Source organism: Dendrobates tinctorius, unplaced genomic scaffold, assembly GCF_039654945.1.
Source record: "Dendrobates tinctorius isolate UK_male_01 unplaced genomic scaffold, ASM3965494v1 ptg000079l, whole genome shotgun sequence".
Taxonomy (NCBI): domain Eukaryota; kingdom Metazoa; phylum Chordata; class Amphibia; order Anura; family Dendrobatidae; genus Dendrobates; species Dendrobates tinctorius.
Window position 1 is genome coordinate 9,996,414 of NW_027361747.1, and position 21,825 is coordinate 10,018,238.

A 21,825-nucleotide genomic window follows, 5' to 3' on the forward strand; every position below is an offset into this window, starting at 1 on the left:
ACAAATTCCCTTCAGATGGCTAAAAATATCTGATAGAAACTTCCTTTCATTATTTTTGTTTTATTCCATAGACCTGTAATCATCAGTTTGATTAGTGTAGGGGAAAATGAATTTTTTGAGAAGTGTTGATGCACGTTTACATGGCGATAAGTCCTCTCACTCTGTGTACACAGGGGCGTTGGGGGGTTTCTTTTTTTAGTGCCAAATCCACTTTGGTCCCACGGACTCCCGACTGTTCCCATTCCCAGGAATAGCGCTGTGGAGTGCTGTCATTTCCACCAGTAAGCAATGATGTGAGCTGCATGGTGTCTGCTCACTTCCAGTATTAGTTTATTCCCATGTAATTGGGATCTAGCCATCCTGAGCTTGTGTGCGCACACTGTATTCCCAGGCATGTAGCATTGTATTGTGCTGCTGGTAAGCTATGATGACTCCATTGGAATATACATCTCCACGTATACAGATTAAACCCTTCCCTGCTGCTCCACATTATCTAATCTCAATGACTCGAATTTATCTCGCCTGTAATAAAAAAAAAAAAAAAAATCTAGTTTTAATTAAAAATAAAGATTGCACTGTAGCCTGTCCTCAGCTTTTTGGCAGTCATTTTATTTTTTCTTATTTTTTTCCTTAAATATAGGTCAATTCACATTGGGGTAAATAACAGATGCCCAACAAGAAAGACCACATGATGAGGCTGGCTGCACGGCGTAGCTCTGCCCAGCCACGCCGGCCAGTGGCCTCATGGGCATATCACAAAATCATAGAGCAATTAGCCTCCATATGATGGCGAAGCTCCAGCCGCACTGTGTGGTCTCACTCTAGTTACAATTATTCACCCCCCCCACCCTTGGCATTTTTCATGTTTTGTTAACTCACAACCTTGAAATTTCACTTTTTTTTTTAGTTTGCATCAGTTCAAGTAAAGAACATGCCTACAACTGTAACTATTTGGGTTTTTCTCTTGTGAAGCAAACCTCAAATAGGACAACATAACTGAAAACTTGAGTGTGCAAAACTATTCACCCCTCTAAAGTCAGTACTGTTTAGAGCCTCTTCTTTTGGCAATTACAGCTGCAAGTCTCTCTGGATAAGTATGAGTTTTCCACTGAGATTTTTGTCCATTCCTCAAGGCAAAACTGCTCCAGCTCCTTCAAGTTAGATGGTTTCCTCTGGTGAACAGCAACCTTCAAGTCTGACCACAGATTCTCAATTGGATTAAGGTCTGGACTTTGACTAGGCCACCCCAAAACGTTTACATATTTCCTCTTAAACCACTCTAGTGTTGCCTAAAGGTCATTGTCTTGTAGGAAGGTAAACCTCTGTCCCAGTCTCAAATCACATCCATCTCCCCTCAAATCTGACCATTTTCCGTGTCCCTGGTGCCAAAAAACATCCCCACAGCATGATGCTGCCATCACCTTGTTTCACTGTGGGGATGGTGTTCTTTTGGTGATGAGCTGTGTTGGTTTGTTGCCAGATATAGCGTTTACCTTGGTGGACAAAAAGTTTAATTTTGGTCTCGTCTTACCACAGCACCTTCCTCCATATATTTGATGAGACTCCCACATGTCTTATGGCAAACTCAAGACAAGCCTTACAGTTTTTGTAAGTAAAGGCTTTTTTCTGCCCACTCATTCATAAAGGCCACATCTATGGTGTGTACGGCTTATTGTGGTTGTATGTACACATACTGCGGTCTCTGCTTGGGAACTCTGTAGCTACTTCAGGGTTACCTTTGGTCTCTGTGCTGCCTCTCTGATTACTGCCATCCTTGTCGGGGCAGAGAGTATTGGTGGGCAGCCCTTTCCTGGCAGGTTTGTTGTGGTACCATGATCGTTCCATTCGATGATAATGGCTTTCATGGTTCTCCGGGGTATCATCAGAGATTGGGATATTTTTTATAACCCAACCCTGACTTGTACTTCTCAACAACTCTGTCCCTGCCTTGTTTGGAGATCTCCTTGGTCTTCATGGTGATGTTGGATAGTGGTGCCTCTTAGTGTTGCGGCGTCTGTGGCCTTTCAGAAAAGGTGTGTATATACTGACTGACCGTGTGACACTTGGATCGCACACAGGTGGACTTTCTTCCACTAAGTGTGGGACTTATCACGGTCATTGCTTGCAACAGAAAATTGAGGCTTCATATAAAAAGGGGTGAATACATATGCACATGTCAATTTTTAGTTATTTAATCACACATTTAATTTATGCCTATATTTTTCTCACTTCGCTAACTTAGCTATTTAGTGCTGATATATCACACACAAATCGGATTACAAACATATTTAAACACAGGGGTGAATACTTTTGCAAACCACTGTATACCCTTGCTGGAGAGTGCAGTTAATCGTGAACTTCCTCATGAATTTAGGGGGTTTCATCACTCTGTTGTGAGCCCCCTTCACTACACATCAGAGTTGGGTCAGATCACACACTTCCGTGCAGCTCCGTTTCCAGTGACGGGGCCAGCCCGCTGGTTTTGCTGGGTTGCCCAGGCAGCCTTATGGAAGGGCTTAGCGCTGCTCTTCCTTGGCAGCAGTCTTGGTGGACAGAAGAATCTAGTATGTTGGACATTTATTCCTGTAAACCTTTCATGCTTGGATGAGTGTATATCAGGGAGTTGGGACATTGTTGAAAGGTCGCGGTCTCTTTTGAAGCAACTTGCACCTCTATGATGGCTGATGTGATGACGCGGAAAGTGGGAATGGTTATCTAACTTGACGCTGACTTTTCGTTCTTGTCTGCCTCTTCTCCTAATTGCTATCAGTTGTTGAGATGGATTCCAGGTGACAGAAGGCAGTGGAGGCAAGTTTAGCTTTTCCTAAATGTGATGAGCATTTCTAGTAGTCTCTTGGGATTCTGATGCCCCCACATCACGTCAATGTAGGCAATGTATACGGAGATAACAGGTGAGCGATGCTGGCTAGGTCACTGTGCCAGATCAGCAGCTCCTGTGGGCCGTTTCCAAATACCCGGCAGGGTACCTCTGAAAAAATATGCTGGGGTATCTATGTCCATGACTAATGGTAAGACCGCACCATTTTTTAATGAGCACTGATATGCACGAGCACGATTATGTTTGTTCATGTGTCTTCTTAATCATGTGATGTCTCAGGTTTTAATGAATTATTAAAGGTTATGTTTTATTTGAATTGGGTATAATCCTGAGTAACCCGCTCTGAAGAGGAGACGGGTCAGCGGGGGGTTGTCTGTAATGCGTACTGTGGCGTTGGTTAGCAGAAGCCTTCAGGCTGTGATTTCACATGACTCCAGATTCTGAGAAAGATGAGAATGGACAGTGCTGCCTTTCCTTACAGACGTCGCATTCGAAGCTTCATCCTTGCATCTGACCGCTCATTGCTTCTGTATGAGAAGCTCCACATCTGTCCTGTCGCAGGTTGTCAGGATTGCTGCCCCCTCTACTCATAGTAGAGGTGCTATTCTGCATTAAGTGTCGTCTCCCAACACCTCCTATGTCCTATAAAACCTTGCTCATGCCAGTCAGCGCCCATTGGAATATATATGTGTGGATCTAATAAAGCCTGATCACAAGGTGGAAGGCTAAACTAGAACAAAGTAATGCAGCCTGGGTGGTGACCACATAATTCCCGTCTGGTCGCAGGCGCACCCTGGTAGCTTGTACATCTAGTTTGAGACTGTTCAAAGTAATGCCTTGGCTATGATATGATGTGTACAGGCTGCCGCCCAGAGTGGTTCAATAACAGGTAAGGCTAGTTTCACATGAGCGTTTTTTTGCGCAGCGCATCGTGCGCATAAAAAACGCAAAGAAAAACGCAAAACAAATGTGCGTTTTTTTTTCTTCATGCGCACGCTGATGCGTCAAAATAACGCAGTGTTACTTGCGTTTTACATGCGTTTTTGCATGCGGTTGCGTTTTTTATGCGCATGCGTTTTTAGGTGTGACATTTCACAATAGCAAAATCTTTGACCACCAATGGGTCACCAGTGGGCGTGTTTCATTGGAATGTTTTATAGACCCTGTACTGCTGAATTCATCAGATTTTGCTGCTGTTTCCGGTGTCAAGATGGACCTGCGTCTGGATAATTTCCGCTTCAAGCTGGATCTTGACATTGCGCTGTCTCAGGCGTATGTCTTTTGTTGCCAGCAAGAAAGGGAGAGGGAGAGACAGCAGAGACGGCAGCGGCGTAGGTTTTGGAGGCATCCAATCATCGAACTCCGGCCAAGCCGTGGAGCATATCACACGCTGTACAGCGAGCTACAGGAAAACCCGGAGAAATTTGCTGACTATACACGGATGTCCCAGGAAAGCTTCCTTGACTTGCTGGGTATGGTTGAAGGAAACATCCGGAGAAGGGACACTCAGCTCCGGCGTGCCATTCCTCCCGAAGAAAGGCTCCTTGTCACCTTACGGTATGTATGTTGTTATGTTTGCATAATTTTTTTGGCTTTTCATTTTTTTTTTTTTTTGGTCCAAAAAATTAGGTTTTTTTTGGCTATTGATTTTTAACATTATTTTTGTGAAATTGCTTTTTTGCATAATGGTTTTTCTTCTGGCATGTACTAATCCCAAGCCTTTATAAAATGTTTTTTTGCTATGTTGTATTAAAAAAACATGCAAAATAGTTAGGCCATGTACTTTTTTATTTTCAGTGTTTTTAGTAATACCCAAGACAGAAATATAATTATTTTTTCTTTTTATGTTTGGCAGGTTCCTGGCAACTGGAGAGAGTCTTTCATCCCTGCATTTCCAGTACCGGCTGGGAATCTCTACTTTATCCGGGATTGTTGCCGACACCTGCAGGGCTCTGTGGGATGTTCTGTGTCCGGAGTTTCTGCCATTGCCCACTGCCGAAAAGTGGCTTCAAATATCGGAGAAATTCTGGGCAGTCTGCAATTTCCCGAACTGCCTAGGAGCGGTGGACGGGAAGCACATCCGCATCACAAAACCCGCAAGAAGTGGCTCCGAGTACTACAACTACAAGAAGTACTTTTCCACAGTCCTAATGGCCATTGCGGATGCAGACTGCCGGTTTGTGGCGGTGGACATAGGGGCATTCGGACGGGGCAACGATTCACAGACTTTTAAGAACTCTGATATGGGCTGGAGGTTGTACGGCAACCATTTCAATTTTCCACTGGCACGGCCTCTTCCCCAAACCCAAACTCCACCACTGCCATTTGTAGTGGTTGGGGATGAGGCATTTCAGATGTGCCCAAACCTGCTGAAGCCGTACTCCAGCCGTGACTTGGACCACCGCAAGAAAATTTTCAACTACAGGCTTACGAGGGCTCGCAGGACTGTAGAGTGCGCCTTTGGCATTCTAGTGTCCAGATGGCGAATTCTCAGCACCGCCATCAATCTCAAAATGGAAACAGTTGATGAGGTCGTGAAGGCATGCGTGGTTCTCCACAATTTTGTTATGGCAAAGGAGCGGCCGAACTTTGACATGGATGAGCCTGCTGCCAACCCTTTGCCAGATTTTACTCAGCACCCTCTTCGGTCCTCAGTCGAAGTTGCCCAAATGAGGGACCAATTTGCGGACTACTTTTTATCCGATGTTGGTCGTGTAGCATGGCAGGATCAAATGGTTTAATAGTTTTGTTGTTTGTTAAAAATAAAATACATGGTTTTTTATACCTGTACCCAGTGTACTGTGTCTTAATAAACTCCACTACTCATCTGCCCAGGTTAAATTGAAGAAAGGGAAACCACCATAAAAAAAAAAATATATATATATATATATATATATATATATATATATATATATATATATATATATATATATTTATTTATTTATATTTATTTATTTATATATATATATATATATATATATATATATTTATTTATTTATATATATATTTATATATATATATATATATATATATATTTATTTATTTATTTATTTATTTATTTATTTATTTATTTTTTTGGTGGTTTCCCTTTCTTTACTTTCTACCGGATGGTCAGCCATCCAACTCTGAAAGGGATACTATATTTCATTTTTGTTTTATTTATATATATATATATATATATATATATATATATATATATATATATATATATATATATATATATATATATATATATATATAAAAAAAAAAAGAAATATAGTATCCCTTTCAGAGTTGGATGGCTGACCATCCGGTATAAAGTAAAGAAAAACAAACCATAGTGTAGGGCGCAGTGTGTGCAGGCGGCGAAAGACACAATAACCAAACATTATTTTGAAAAAAAAAATATAACATTTATTTAAATTATTTTTTAGTTGCTGGAAACTGGGGGGTGTGGAGGGATGAGGAACGGCTTTGGGTGGAGTAAGGGGTTCTAGGGGAAGGAGGAACCAAAGAAGTGGGGGAAGGGAGCTGAGGCAAGGAAAGTTGTGAAGTGGGAGGTGAGGGAGGAGGGAGGGTAAGAGTCCTCCTCTTTGTTTTTTTAGGACGGTGGCCCGTCGTCTTCCTGCTGTCCTCGCTTGAGCCTGAGGACTGGCTAGACCCCGGGGACCGCCTTGAGCCTCTGGACCGCCTTGAGCCTCTGGACTGCCTTGAGCCTCTGGAACGCCTGGAGGCTGGGGACTGGCTGGAGCTGGGGGACCGCCTGGCACTTGTTGACCGCCTGCCAGGATCTTGTTCCAGCTGTGGCATGCTGGAGGTGGTGGATGTCCTGGCAGGGGCCGTAAATATTGAATGCGGGTCCCCCAGCTGATGCTGCTCCGAGGTGGTGGTGGTGGTGGCGGTCCATGCAGGCGTGGTGGCTGTGGCGGTCCATACCGGGGTGGTCCTCCCGCTGGTGGTGGTGGTTGCGGCGCTCAAGGCAGGGGTGGTGACGACGGGCCATCCAGTGGTGGTGGCGGCAGCAGTGGTGGGCCAGGCAGGAGCAGCGCTTGGCATGGTGTTGGCGGGTAAGTGTCCAGCTGCACTCGGACTTGGGGCGGTATATTGGTGTCCGGCGAGGCTTGGAAGTGTGGTGGCTGTGCAGTGATATGCAGCAGAAGTAGGTAATGCTGTAAAACGAGTCAGTGGTGGCACCGGTGGAAATGCCACCACTGACTGCTGCATAATCCTACTCTGCTGCATAGCCTGCATAAAAGCATTGTTGCAGGCCTGCATGACAGTCAACTGGAGGTCAGGGGTAAGGTGTTCCGCCGTGTCCCGAGCTATTTGGGTATAAAAATGATGCGCTGGTCTGGCGAGGTCGACTTCCAGGCGCTCAAGGCGACCCTCGATAGACTTGTAGCGTTGGTCCAAAAGGAGGAAACCACTCTCAAGTCTATCGGAGAGTGCCTTGAGGCTACTCTGAAAGACCGAGCTCAATTCAACGAACTCGGGCATGAGAGGCCTGTCCAAGGTCCTCTGCCGCTGCTGGCGGGAAGTGCCCGCAAAACCAGTGGCAGAGACCTGGGACAGGGGAACACCTGAGCGACCAGCTTCCTGGTCTCCAGATGACTGTGGTGCAGACCTGCAAGGTGCTTCCTCGCTGATGGATGGCTGGGAGGGGTCCGGGGCAGCTTGATGAAGGACCGCTTCGGGACCAGGTTGCAGGGTGCTGCTCCAGGTGCTGTGAAAAGAAAAGAAAGAAATTACTACCATAAATTAACAATCGCCAACTCCTGTGGAATAGAAAAGCACAGAATAAAACACAATACAACTAGAAAATACTTACGTTCGGGAGGCAAGGACCGGTCTTAAAAATGCCAAGGCACGATGGTATCGGTACTTCGTGCCGGTCCTTGCCGCAGCACCACTGCGAACCTTATTCTCCTGACGGATATCCCTGTTGAAGCGGTCCTTCATCGAGCGCCAACGGGTTCTGACTTTGTTCACTGTGATGGAAAAAAAAAAAAAAAAGAAAAAAAGTAAGACTATGCACTGGAGGCTGTGATCATCCAACTGTGTGTGATGATAGAAACTCCATGGAGTTAATAGCATCACACACAGTTGGGTGATCCCGGCCAAGATCACTGCTGCATCACACTGCATTTAAATACTTACGAAAATCCTTGCGGACCCGGGGAGAGGCGTTGTCCCAGCCATCCATCAGCGATGCGGCCACCTCGTTCCAGAGCCGCCGGATCACCACGTTGTCCCGAGTGCAGTTGGTGACGGGTGTCCCACAACGGGACTCGCTCCTGGACTAGACGGATGAGCTCGTCGTTGTCCAGGGCGAGGTCCTCCTCCCGCTGTGGAGCCTAGAAAAGAAAGACAAACATTAATCTTTGAAAGATTTTTAAAAAAAAAATATCGATAACTAGCTGAAGAGCCCGGCGCTGCCCGGGCATAGTAACTACTGTGGTTAGTTATATAAATTTAAAATTATCCTCCATCCCATAGTCCCGTGCCCATATTCCATCATACATATCCTCCATCCCATAGTCCTGTGCCCATATACCCATCATACATATTCGCCATCCCATATGCCTGTGCCCATATACCCATCATACATATTCGCCATCCCATAGTCCCGTGCCCATATACCATCATACATATCCTCCATCCCATGCCCATATACCCATCATATATATCCTCCATCCCATAGTCCCGTGCCCATATTCCATCATACATATCCTCCATCCCATAGTCCTGTGCCCATATACCCATCATACATATTCGCCATCTCATATGCCTGTGCCCATATACACATGATACATGTTCGCCATCCCATAGTCCCGTGCCCATATACCATCATACATATCCTCTATCCCGTGCCCATATACCCATCATATATATCCTCCATCCCATAGTCCCGTGCCCATATACCCAAACAAACAAACATACACACAAACACACACACACACACACATACACACTTTGAGCCCTAGATATTGATAAACAATCCATGAAAAAATTATTTGTTTTAAATGGAAATAAATGGAAAAAAAACAACAAACATCGAAAAAAACAACCATGAAAATTTAAAAAAAACAAACTAAAAAATACCAAAAAAAAAAAAAACCAGACTAGAAAATAAGTAAAAAAAAAAAAAAACAGTCCGTCTGTACTTACATCACGTCTACCCGCCCGCACTTGGCCTTGCTGCTCCTGCCGTTCCTCCGGTGGTGGTGGCGTGATGGAGGATGAGCTCTGAAAATTAAACCAAAAAAATTAATCACATGTGTTTATTTTTTCAAATCCATACGGAAGCATAGTACTCACTTCTTCTGCCTCTTGCCCTGTCCCGGGGACATATTCTTCACCAGATGAAGACATGCTGCAATAAAAAAAAAAAGAGACATAAGTACATAGAAATGTATTGAAATTTCAGCCAGACATTAGGTTTTTCATACTTACATTGGTGCAGCTTGTGCTGTGTGTCCACTAGTGAGCAATCCTTAAAGTATTGTGGAATCCCAGTGCCCACACCATTTTATCACCTTGGTTCAATTTTTTTTTTTTACTGTCTAGACCAAATTTCAGTCATGTTTATGTAAAAAACGCATGCGCATAAAAACGCAAGACCATGCGCAAGTATTGCGCTCCCATAGGCTCCAATGTGGTGTTTTTGCGCATTCCGTGCGCATTCCGTGCGCATGCGTTGTTTTAACGAGACAGGGCGGAACCAAAAATGCAACATGTTGCGTCCGACGCGCCTGGCGCAAAAGACAAAAAAACGCATGCGCACGAAAGCGCAAATATGCGCAAGACCATGCGCACATCATGTAAAATATAGGTGCGCAGTGCGCATGCGCACTGGTGCGCCCGATGCGCTGCGCACAAAAGCGCTAATGTGAAACCAGCCTAAGACATTAAAGTTCACACCACAAAGATCCGGACATTCTGTAAAGATCTACTCAAGACGTGAACTTTAACATTGGAAGTCATGTGAATCTCTATTTCTTTGTTTTATGTTTTAAACTTCTTTTTATTGATTTTAAACGAGAAGAAATTACATTACATGCGACAAGCAAGGTTCATATCCATCAGATTCATAGCTAATATGTACGATCTCGTTGAACAATTATCAACAATTTTCTAATTACTACTTATTACAATTTGCTATTGATAGAACAAGTAGTTGCAATGCTTCAGAAACTTCTGTGAATAAGTCCATTACAAGATCATTGACATAAATTTCGAATAAATATGTCAATAGCCGTCCCAGTAAAATATGAACTTTTAACTAAACAGACAGGATAGAAGTAAGAGAAAGTGCAGATTCTAGAGAGGAAAAGAGTTTGGGGGTAGGGTGGGGGGGGGAACAGTGGGGAATAATGTCCAGTCAGCCGCGAATTTATATTATTCGCTCAAAAGATCAACCAATACTACTTTCTGTTAATTTGACCTTAAGATAAATTGAAGATATTTTACTGAGTGTCTAGTAGTTTTAAGTACTCATCTGTTTCTCTAAAGCGTATCCATGGCGCCCAGATCAAGTTGAACTTACTTGTCCCAAAGGTCGTGCTATTATTTCTTCAATATGGTATATTTGATTGACTTTATGTAGCCATTCTGCCAGAGAAGGACGATTCTGTGATAGCCAATATAGAGGAATTAGCATTTAATCTCTATTTCTTTAATGTCCTATATCAGGAGACCATTTTTGATTTCATTGTTCAGTAATGATAATTTAGTCACCTGTGTAGGAATCTGGCATTGCACCCACCGGAGAAATAAAGGCATACATTACACTGGGCAGCACGGTGGCTCAGTGGTTAGCACTGTAGCCTTGCAGCGCTGGAGTCCTGGGTTTGAATCCCACCAAGGACAACATCTGCAAGGAGTTTGCATGTTCTTCCCTTGTTTGCGTGGGTTTCCTCCGGGTACTCCGGTTTCCTCCCACATTCCAAAGAAATACTGATAGGGAATCTAGATTGTGAGCCCCATCGGGGACAGTGATGATAATGTGTGCAAACTGTAAAACGCTGCGGAATACGTTAGCGCTATATAAAAATAAAGATTATTTATACAGCCTGTGAATATGGTGGACCTGTCTGATTGTTTTATTTTTGTATCTGTTCTCTCTGGCTAATAGGTGAGGGTACTGAACAAGGAACTTCTCACTATTAGAAGAGGGGTATCCTGTTCATGTAAATGGATGAACCTCACTATATGCCATTTCTTTATGATCTGTAGGACTTTCCCTGCTCCTAAGAATGGAGTTCAGCTTTGGTTAAGCACCGCACCCCGCTCAAAGCTTCCCTTGCACATCAGTGCTCCTGGCTCTGCTGAGAACTGCTGTCCACCACCTTCACTGAAATGGGGTCCAGGTCCCCACATAGCTCGTAGCCGGGTCACCTCTGTGTGAGACATTTCTGTAGAGAATGCTGCTCGAACCACAACCATGTCCCCTTCAATGTCAGGGTCTGAGGAAAGTAGTGGCATAACACATCCATGTTCCATCACTTTACAAGACGGCAAGACCCTTTTTCTTAGAATTCCCTTATAGGATAAGGTACAAGACAAATTGGGATTCGGAGAGTCACATCAGCACTAATGTTTTCTAAACCAGAAATATAAAGGTTTGTCTAATTGTTTACCTTTGACAATCTTTTGAACTGTTTTCTATACATTGGGTCCATGTATATGTGACTCGGACATCGATGCACAGACCGGCCTCGGGTCTCCTGACCTGAACCTGACAGCCTCAGAGGTATATGTGCAGCTGCCCGTTTCAGGTCAGGAACCCCCACAGCCAGACGGTCTGTACACTAACCGTGAAAGACGGACGTCTAAATTCTGCCTTATACTCTGAAATACGGAACATGTCTTTTAAAACTGATCATTTTCTTGGTTTCATGTACAGGTTGTATACTTCACCAAAGAAAAGGTTATCCTCTTCACAGAAATCGGTGAGTCCGCTAGTCTGGTGTCGACAAGTTTTTGACAGTCCCACTCCTGATGTGGAAAGTGCAAAGAAGTCCCTCATCCACAGGCTTGACCAAACCATGTCAGGTGAGTTCGGTGTCCACAGGAGAATAGTCCCAATATGCGGTATATATTTTAATGTGCAGTTACTTGGTGGCAAGTAATTTTCTGGGACCAAAATTTTCATGCCGACTATTTAGACTAGAGTAAAGCCAACTGGAGAACTTGCGGCCACAGAAGGTATTCTGCTCTTGGGTTGCATTCGTATGTCTGAGTTTGACCGTCCTTATGCACCGCTTTTTCCAGATTGGTCGCCCCATATTTATAGTACAATTTATTTCCGGTCTGGGTCAGAATTTGTGGTCTGTATACAGGCTGAGAAACTCGGACATGTGAATACAACCTTAGCCATGCAAACTCCTACCGAATAACTCTGCGCCTCTGAGTTCTCCAAAATGAACGGCCTTCATGTGTAGCCTCGTGCTGTAGTTCGTCTACCTGTAATACATTTTGCTGTCTGTGACCGAGTGTCCTGTTTCTTTGGCAGTTGTCAGCATTTGTTTTGGTTTTTTTTTTTCAGCTCCCCAGTGAAATGTTGCAGCGACTTAAGATAGCCTGATAGTCAGAGCCGTCTTTTGAGGAGACGCGTGAAAAGCTGGAGGGTGCTGTTTCTAGCCACTTGCACTCTCGATATGCTACGTTCCACTCTAGTGTATAAATAGGTTCATCATAGACTGAACTGTAAAAACAGGTTTTTGTTGTCTGTATTTCTTCATTTCAGTAGTTCTGAGTTTCTGAGAATATGCCATCTGTTTTACAAATTGTCTTCCAGAAAATCTGGGGCACGTTGAACATTTTGTACGTGCGGCTCTTCAGCCAAATCCCACAATAGTCATTCCTTTGTATTTTATAGTGAAGCTTGCTATATAATGACATTAAAAAGGACAGAAAATTATTCTAAAAAGGAAAAATGGTTCCATTTGTGAGTAAACATTATGGGGCCAATTCATCAAACATATCCAGTAGTTTTCTGGTGATAAAAAATGGAAAATCTTTGCAGGAAATGCAGTTGTGCAAATAATCTTGTCTATGTTTGTTTTCACACCAGCCCCAACAACTCTTTGAAAAGAAGTCTAAGGGTATGTTCACACTTTGCGGATTTAGATGCGGATCCGCAGCGTTTTTGGCTGCATGGATTCGCATGAAATCCGCAGTGTAGTGCACAGCCAATGTAAACCTACGGGAAATGGAGATTTGTTGTGCACATGCTGCGGAAAAATCTGCACAGAAACACAGCGTTTTTTTTCCGCAGCATGTCCATTCAGTGTGCGGATCTGCAGCATTTCTGCTCCCATTGACTTCCATTGAGTCAGGCACATCCGCAGCAAAACCGCATGTCTAAAAAAAGATCTGCGGATGTGGGTGCGAGAAACGCTGCAGATCGGGAGGAGGAAAGTGTGGGCGGAGCTATGTGTGCTGGTGTCTGCGTGAATCTGTCTGTGTGCGGGGGTCTGCGGGGCTGTGTGCGTGTGTCTGCTGTGTAAGCAGCCTTTGTCTGATGGGACTACTTCATTGCCGATGTTGAGAACGTAGTCCCATCAGACAATGCATGTCAAGTGTAAAAAAAAACAACATACGCACATACATTACAGAGAGTACATATAGAGTACATATTCACCAATCACCTAATTCCCCGAAGCCCTCGATCTCCATACTTACCTTTCCGCCGTAGTCCAGATAATGAGTGTCCCACGACGATCTCCCGTGTTGAACACTGACATCGGGTGATGTCAGTGCTCTACAGGGGCTCCCACGATGAACGGACAGGCGGTGGTAATCCTCCACGATAAATCCCTCTGTCGCCGGGAAAGATGTCCCCTAATCCTAATTCTCACAGCATTGCTGTAAAGTGAGAGCCCAAACTCTGGTAACCTCAGTGATGCACTGCAGGAGCCATTGTCTCCTGTCACTGCATCGTGGGAGGCCCTGTAGAGCAGTGACATCACTCGATGTCACTGTTTTATAAGGGAGATCGTCGTGGGACACTTGTTATTAAATGGACTGCATCGGAACAGGGATTATTTGTTTTTTGGGTTTTTTTTGTTTTTTTTTTTCAGGAGATTGAGGGCGTCGCATGGATTAGGTTTATAATAAAGATGGCAGAACTGTAGTGTTTTATTTCATTAAAAGACTTTTCTGGCTGTGTGTTTATTTAACTCTTAACAACTATAGGATTAGTAATGTATAGGTGTCTTATTGACACCTCTCCATTACTAACCAGGCTTAATGTCACCTTACAATACAAAGGTGACATTAACCCCTTATTACCACATATGCAACTGCTACAGGGCAGTGGGAAGAGAGAGGCTAAGTGCCGGAATTGGTGCATCCTACAGATGTGCTATTTCTGGGGCGGCTGGGGGCAGATGTTTGTAGCCGGGGGGGCAATAACCATGGTCCCTTCCTAGGCTACTTTTTTTTTTTTTGTTAAATAACATATCTTTATTTAGCTTACAAAAACGCAGTCTGCAGGAAAAAAACGCATGAAAATGTGCACAAAAAACGGTCGGATTTACCTGCGTTTTCTGCCAAGAGATGCAGATTCTGTGCAGAAAAGTTTGCAGGCAAAACTGCAACGTGTGCACATTGCCTAAGCCTACAAGAAAGGATGTGGTCCCCCCCACAAATTCGTTACAATTAAATAATAGCTGAAGTATACTCCAGTCCATGACTGGAACACATTTTTGGATGCTGGCACATGGGCAGCCAGAAAATGCTCCTAATTCTTTGAGTGAAATACACATTCATCAAATTTTGCAAAAATCTTGTTGAATATATGAAAATTTGTAATATACAGGTGCTTCTGACAAAATTAGAATGTCAAAAAGTTAATTTATTTCAGTTTTTCAATACAGAAAGTGAAGCTCATATATTATATAGAATCATTACCGACATTTCAAGTGTTTATTTCTGTTAATGTTGATGATTCTGGCTTACAGCCAATGAAAACCCAAAAGTCATTATCTCAGTAAATTAGAATACTTTATAACACCAGCTTGAAAAATGACTTTAAAATCCAAACTGTTGGCCTACTGAAATGTATGTTCAGTAAATGCACTCAATACTTGGTCGGGGCTCCTTTTGCATCAATTACTGCATCAATGCAGCGTGGCATGGAGGCGATTAGCCTGTGGGCACTGCTGAGGTGTTATGGAAGCCCAGGTTGCTTTGATAGCAGCCTTCAGCTCGTCTGCATTGTTGGGTCTGGTGTCTAATCTTCCTCTTGACAATACCCCATACTATGGGGTTCAGGTCAGGCGAGTTTGCTGGCCAATCGAGCACAGTCATACTGTTGTTTTTACACCAGGTATTGGTACTTATGGCAGTGTGGACAGGTACCAAGTCCTGCTGGAGAGTGAAATCTCCATCTCCAAAAAGCTTGTCGGCAGATGACATGGCTCCCCAAAGCATCACTGACTGTGGAAACTTCACCCTAGACCTCAAGCAGCTTTGGATTGTGGCCTCCCCACTCTTCCTCCACACTCTGGGACCTTGATTTCCAAGGTCTAGTGTGAAGTATCCACAATCAGTGATAAAGGGGCTAGTTAGGAAGTACATAAAGGCATCAGTAAATAGTTTGGGGGTCCTGGGGAATCTGGCAGGTTACATTATTATATATTATGTGAAGTCAGATTAAGGGGAACCAATATCAGATTCATGCTGCCAGGCAGCAAGAACTAAACGCAATTGTAGCCAGATGTGACCTATCCTGAAACGCTGCAGTGCATCAGTGTGAACACACTCTGAGAAGCCGCCAGTGATTATTTGTCTGGGCCGAATACTCCAGGGTGGGTCCTCGGTGGCTTCTCCTTGCTCTCATCCCTCTCACTGTCAACTAGAGCAGGGCAGGGACAAGCCGCCGGGAACGTGACTGCATTCTCTGCCCATAAAAGTAGTCACCTTCAATGTATGTTTTTTTCTGAAATGCCGTTGCTCTGAAGTACCTGATTGCAGTCGTCTGCTGCCTGTTGTTCGGGCAGCATGACTCTAATGACAGCTTACCTCCCCTTCAATGTGTGGCTGCTGCGCCCCTGTGTGGTCAGTATGAGCGATAGGCGAACAGGTGAGTAAGATGGAGAATATTACTTTTACAGCCTAACACTGGCCTTGTAGGAATCGTAGATATAGAAGCCCCATGTATCTGAACCTTTGAATGTTTTCTATTGCAGCCAGCAAGAGACAGAGTATGTACAGCATTCCCTACAGCTCCCCCGGCTATGCCAACCCTTACAACATGAATCCTAGTGGGAGCCCATATAACAGCGGGCTCAGCTCGCCCTCCTCCACCCTCGGGAGACCACCGGTCGTGAGGCAGCTGGTTCTGCCGAGTAGCACAGGTGAGAAATATACAGCAGTCTGCAGTGTACAGGAGGTCGGATATGACGGTGCTGTCGGGGACTCTGTACTGAATGTGGCTCCCACTAACCCTTCTGTATTAATCACTTGTGCACCGGCACTAATGATCGCCCTGTAGGGACCACAATGTACCACATAAAGGGGTGTACATATGCAAATTCATAGGGCGCGCACTGGTCCCCTTTACTGTACAACACTGAATCCTATTCACTTACATGAGACTGGCTTCTGTTCTCTGAACCGCTCAGTGTACTGGAGCAGTAATGTACATGAGCATACAGAAGGAGGGGAGGCAGCGTTTATGGTCTTTACTACAGGGCATGGCCTTTGGGGTTCCTGGGGGGGATGTGGGTTGGCTTTAGACTGCTTTGCATTATTAGCATGCGAGCCATCCCCCTTTGATAAAGACCATAAGGCTATGTACCCACGTATGCAGAAAAAGCCTGACTGAAAACCGGACTCCTTCCCAGAAAACGCACGTTTTTATGCGTTTTTTTTCCGGAGCGTCCCCAGTCTCATAGAAAATAGTTAGAAATGCGGATTTTTCCTCGAAATTAATGAGCATGCTGCGTTTTTTACCGTGATGCGGTTTTTTCGCGGAAAAAAAAACGCATGAATATGCACAAAAAGTGCAGAATTCATTAAAATGAAAGGGATGCTTCTTGTAAGCGTTTTTTAAGCGTTTTTGCCGGTAAAAACGCTTAAACGTGAAAAAAAGCTTATGTGTGCACACACCCTAAATATTAGCAGTCAGTAAGAAGGCCCATAGCTCTTGAACCATATGGCAGATTTAAAAGAAAAGATATACTCTGGAGCTGCAGGAATAAACTAAGAGCACGCACTGGCCCCTGTTGACCTAGGGTAGTACGTCCAATTTCTCTAGCTCATTGCATGCGCCTGCACTTTACAGCTTTCCCACATGTCACAATCCAGACTTGCATACATTATAAAAGGGAACCTGTCAGCAGTTTTGGCCGATAAAAAATGCAGCCGCTGCCTTTCAGGGCTTATCTACAGCATTCTATAATGCTGTAGATAAGCCCCGATCTGACCTGAAAGATACAAAAATTAACTTCTATTATTCTCACCTGGGGGGCGGTCCAGAGCGGTCAGGTCTGGGTCTGGCGCCTCCCATCTTCATGCAGCTCTCCTGCTTGCTTAATAGCACTCATGCGCAGGCGTAATTATCTGCCATGTTGAGGGCACAGCAAAGTACTGCAGTGCGCAGGCACCAGGAAAGGTCACAGAGTCCCAGCGCCTGCACACTGCAGTACTTTGCTCTGCCCTCAACTGGGCAGATAAGTACGCCCGCGCAGGAGCGCGATGCCGAGGAGGCCATGAAGCAATCAGGAGGGAGTCGTCGCAAGAAGATGGGAGACACCGGACCTGCGACACCCATCGGACCGCTCCCCGGGTGAGTATAGTAAGTTATTTTTCTTATCTTGCAGGTTGGATTGGGGGCTTATCTACAGCATTATAGTATGCTGTAGATAAACCCTAAAAGGCAGCAGGCTCGGTTTATAGTGGCCAAACCTGGTGACAGGTTCTTTAAATGGATCTTAGACCTTTTGTGGTCACCAGTGTGTATGGACGGCTTAGCACACTGGTTTGTGCAGGTTGTGGCCCTGTCAGGGTGGTGTAGTGAGTAATGGGTCCAGGCGACTTCCTGCAGAGGTTTCCTGCACAATATGAGTCCGGCTTGTTAGTTGGTGTACTTCTGCGGTGCGTATATGTTGGTCGTGTTCTCTCACCGGCCGCAGTAATTACACCCCTGTACCGTGTTATGACTCGCTGCCTCTTTTGTTTCCTGAGAGACACATTATTTTCCAAACAGGAGAATATTTTTGGCTGGGCACAAGCTTGTGACTATCATGTTACTAGTACTACAAAGCAGGGCCGGGCCTGGCACGCACCCCCAGAGATCATGTATTACCGGCTACTTTTCCTATATTCAAAGTCTAGTGCCGCAAATGATATGTATAACCTGTGTTCTTGGCGCAGGGAGGCTGCTGGGTTGTGTGTCTTACATGCCTATTGACACCAGAAAATTAAAGAACAAGGTGTAACTTCACATTGTCGAAAGATTTATCAGAACTCGCTGCCTGACTCATTCCAGCATATGCTAATAATCACGTAATAATTTCCATAATAGTCCGAAGTTCCCAGAACTCGAGAATACATTGGATCTCATTCAGACAATAGCCACTTGTACATGATCTTAAAGGAAATGTCATCAGAAAATCACATATTGTTTAAATAAGATTGTATTTAGATATATATTACATTTAAACATAAAAATTGGATTTAAACATCTATATATATTGATTTTTCACTTTCCCATATCACTATATTAAAAGAAAACTGAAATCTTGCAGTTTTCACACTAGCATCTAATACCTTATTCTAGAGTTGCAGTTCTGTCCTGTACTGAGGGCTTTTCAGCAGTCTCATTATCACAGGCAGAATAACAATGAAATTTAGCACCTGCTTATACAGCAGATGACACAAAATCCATCATTAACTATAGGTCACAGCTCACCTCCTCCCCCTGTCTTCAGTGACTTTTTCCCAGATTAGACCTTGCTCAGATAACGCTTTTATTTATATCTAATATATAAAGCTCAATGTGTGTGTGTGTATGTCCGGGATTGGCATCTGCACCGTCGCAGCTACAGCCACAAAATTTTGCACTGTCACACGTCTGGACCCCGAGAGCATCATAGGCTATGTTGTGAGGTGAAATTTTAACCCCGCGCGTTCCAATTCACCAAACAATTTGGCCTATTATTCTTATCATTTCTATGGTGTTATCGTCCTTCTGTAAAGCTGGAAATAACACAATTTATTACCGTGCCAACACAGACCACCCTCTGACACAGACTGCAGGGGGAGCCCAGTATCACACAGGATAGGATTAGATACACAGCTCAGCAGTCAGTATCACACAGAATAGTATTAGATACGCGGCTCAGCAGACAGTATCACACAGGATAGGGTTAGATACACGGCTCTACAGTCAGTATCTGTACAGGATAGGATTAGATACACTGCTCAGCAGTCAGTATCACACAGGATAGGATTAGATACACGGTTGAGCAGTCAGTAACATGATAGGATTAGGTACACAGCTCAGCAGACATTATCACACAGGATAAGGTTAGATACACAGCTCAGAAACAGGATGTGCCAAAGGAGAGGACATTTTCATTCCAAGAATTCCACTCATTCCATCTGATTTGTTTTTTGATTTTAAACGCCTCCAGTTTCCAGTTCAACTGCTATTTGCAATGTCCATTAACAATGCTCAGGGACAGTCCTTGAAAGTAGTAGGGATCGATTTGCAATCTCCATGCTTTTCTCATGGTCAACTTTACGTGGTCTGTTCAAGAGTTGGAACTGCCAAAAATCTGTTCATCTTTGCACCGAAAGGAAAAACCAAAAATCTTGAATGAGTTGAAAATAAAATACTATCAATACTTGGGTAATCGTATAGTTAATTTGTGTTGCAAATGTGTAGTGTTGTATATATGATGTGAAATGTTTTTATGTGCTATATAATCATTATAATTTGTTATAACTAACCACAGTTGGTATCTATGCCCAGGCAACGCCGGGCTCTTCATCTAGTGTGTGTATGTATGTATGTATGTATGTATGTATATATATATATACAGTGCCTACAAGTAGTATTCAACCCCCTGCAGATTTAGCAGGTTTGATAAGATGCAAATAAGTTAGAGCCTTCAAACTTCACACAAGAGCAGGATTTATTAACAGATGCATAAATCTTACAAACCAAAAAGTTATGTTGCTCAGTTAAATTTTAATAAATTTTAAACATAAAAGTGTGGGTCAATTATTATTCAACCCCTAGGTTTAATATTTTGTGGAATAACCCTTGTTTGCAATTACAGCTAATAATCGTGTTTTATAAGACCTGATCAGGCCGGCACAGGTCTCTGGAGTTATCTTGGCCCACTCCTCCATGCAGATCTTCTCCAAGTTATCTAGGTTCTTTGGGTGTCTCATGTGGACTTTAATCTTGAGCTCCTTCCACAAGTTTTCAATTGGGTTAAGGTCAGGAGACTGACTAGGCCACTCCAACACCTTGATTTTTTGCCTCTTGAACCAGGCTTTGGTTTTGTTGGCTGTGTGCTTTGGGTCGTTGTCTTGTTGGAAGATGAAATGACGACCCATCTTAAGATCCTTGATGGAGGAGCGGAGGTTCTTGGCCAAAATCTCCAGGTAGGCCGTGCTATCCATCTTCCCATGGATGCGGACCAAATGGCCAGGCCCCTCGGCTGAGAAACAGCCCCACAGCATGATGCTGCCACCACCATGCTTGACTGTAGGGATGGTATTCTTGGGGTTGTATGCAGTGCCATCCAGTCTCCAAACGTCACGTGTGTGGTTGGCACCAAAGATCTCGATCTTGGTCTCATCAGACCAGAGAACCTTGAACCAGTCTGTCTCAGAGTCCTCCAAGTGATCATGAGCAAACTGTAGACGAGCCTTGACATGACGCTTTGAAAGTAAAGGTACCTTACGGGCTCGTCTGGAACGGAGACCATTGCGGTGGAGTACGTTACTTATGGTATTGACTGAAACCAATGTCCCCACTGCCATGAGATCTTCCCGGAGCTCCTTCCTTGTTGTCCTTGGGTTAGCCTTGACTCTTCGGACAAGCCTGGCCTCGGCACGGGAGGAAACTTTCAAAGGCTGTCCAGGCCGTGGAAGGCTAACAGTAGTTCCATAAGCCTTCCACTTCCGGATGATGCTCCCAACAGTGGAGACAGGTAGGCCCAACTCCTTGGAAAGGGTTTTGTACCCCTTGCCAGCCTTGTGACCCTCCACGATCTTGTCTCTGATGGCCTTGGAATGCTCCTTTGTCTTTCCCATGTTGACCATGTATGAGTGCTGTTCACAAGTTTGGGGAGGGTCTTAAATAGTCAGAAAAGGCTGGAAAAAGAGATAATTAATCCAAACATGTGAAGCTCATTGTTCTTTGTGCCTGAAATACTTCTTAATACTTTAGGGGAACCAAACAGAATTCTGGTGGTTTGAGGGGTTGAATAATAAATGACCCTCTGAATAAACTTTTCACAATTTAAAAAAAAATTAAACAAAGAAATAACATTCTTTTTTGCTGCAGTGCATTTCACACTTCCAGGCTGATCTACAGTCCAAATGTCACAATGCCAAGTTAATTCCGAATGTGTAAACCTGCTAAATCTGCAGGGGGTTGAATACTACTTGTAGGCACTGTATATATATATATATATATATATATATATATATATATATATATATATATATATACACTAACTGAAGAGCCCGGTGCTGCCCGGGCATAGTAACTAACTGTGGTTAGTTATAACAAATTATAATTATCCTCCATCCCATAGTCCCGTGCCCATATACCAATCATACATATCCACCATCCCATAGTCCCGTGCCCATATACCCATCATACATATCCTCCATCCCATAGTCGAGTGCCCATATACCCATCACACCTCCATCCCATAGGCCCGTGCCCATATACCAATCATACATATCCACCATCCCATAGTCCCGTGCCCATATACCCATCATACATATCCTCCATCCCATAGTCGAGTGCC

The 21,825-nt window shown here is 44.0% G+C and overlaps 1 protein-coding gene across 4 annotated transcripts in view; it reads left to right on the plus strand.

Moving 5' to 3' along the window:
* Nucleotides 1–21,825, plus strand: part of SLAIN2 (SLAIN motif family member 2) — a 63,967-nt gene that overhangs the window by 9,202 nt on the left and 32,940 nt on the right. For all 4 annotated transcript variants that reach the window (XR_012233765.1, XM_073583484.1, XM_073583482.1 and 1 more), the window contains exons 2-3: nt 11,724–11,872; nt 16,015–16,182. Coding sequence is in view for 3 of the 4 variants with exons in the window: in XM_073583484.1 (XP_073439585.1) it covers nt 11,724–11,872; nt 16,015–16,182 (317 nt within the window). In the remaining variant the exon portion in view is untranslated. The remainder of the gene's footprint in view (nt 1–11,723; nt 11,873–16,014; nt 16,183–21,825) is intronic.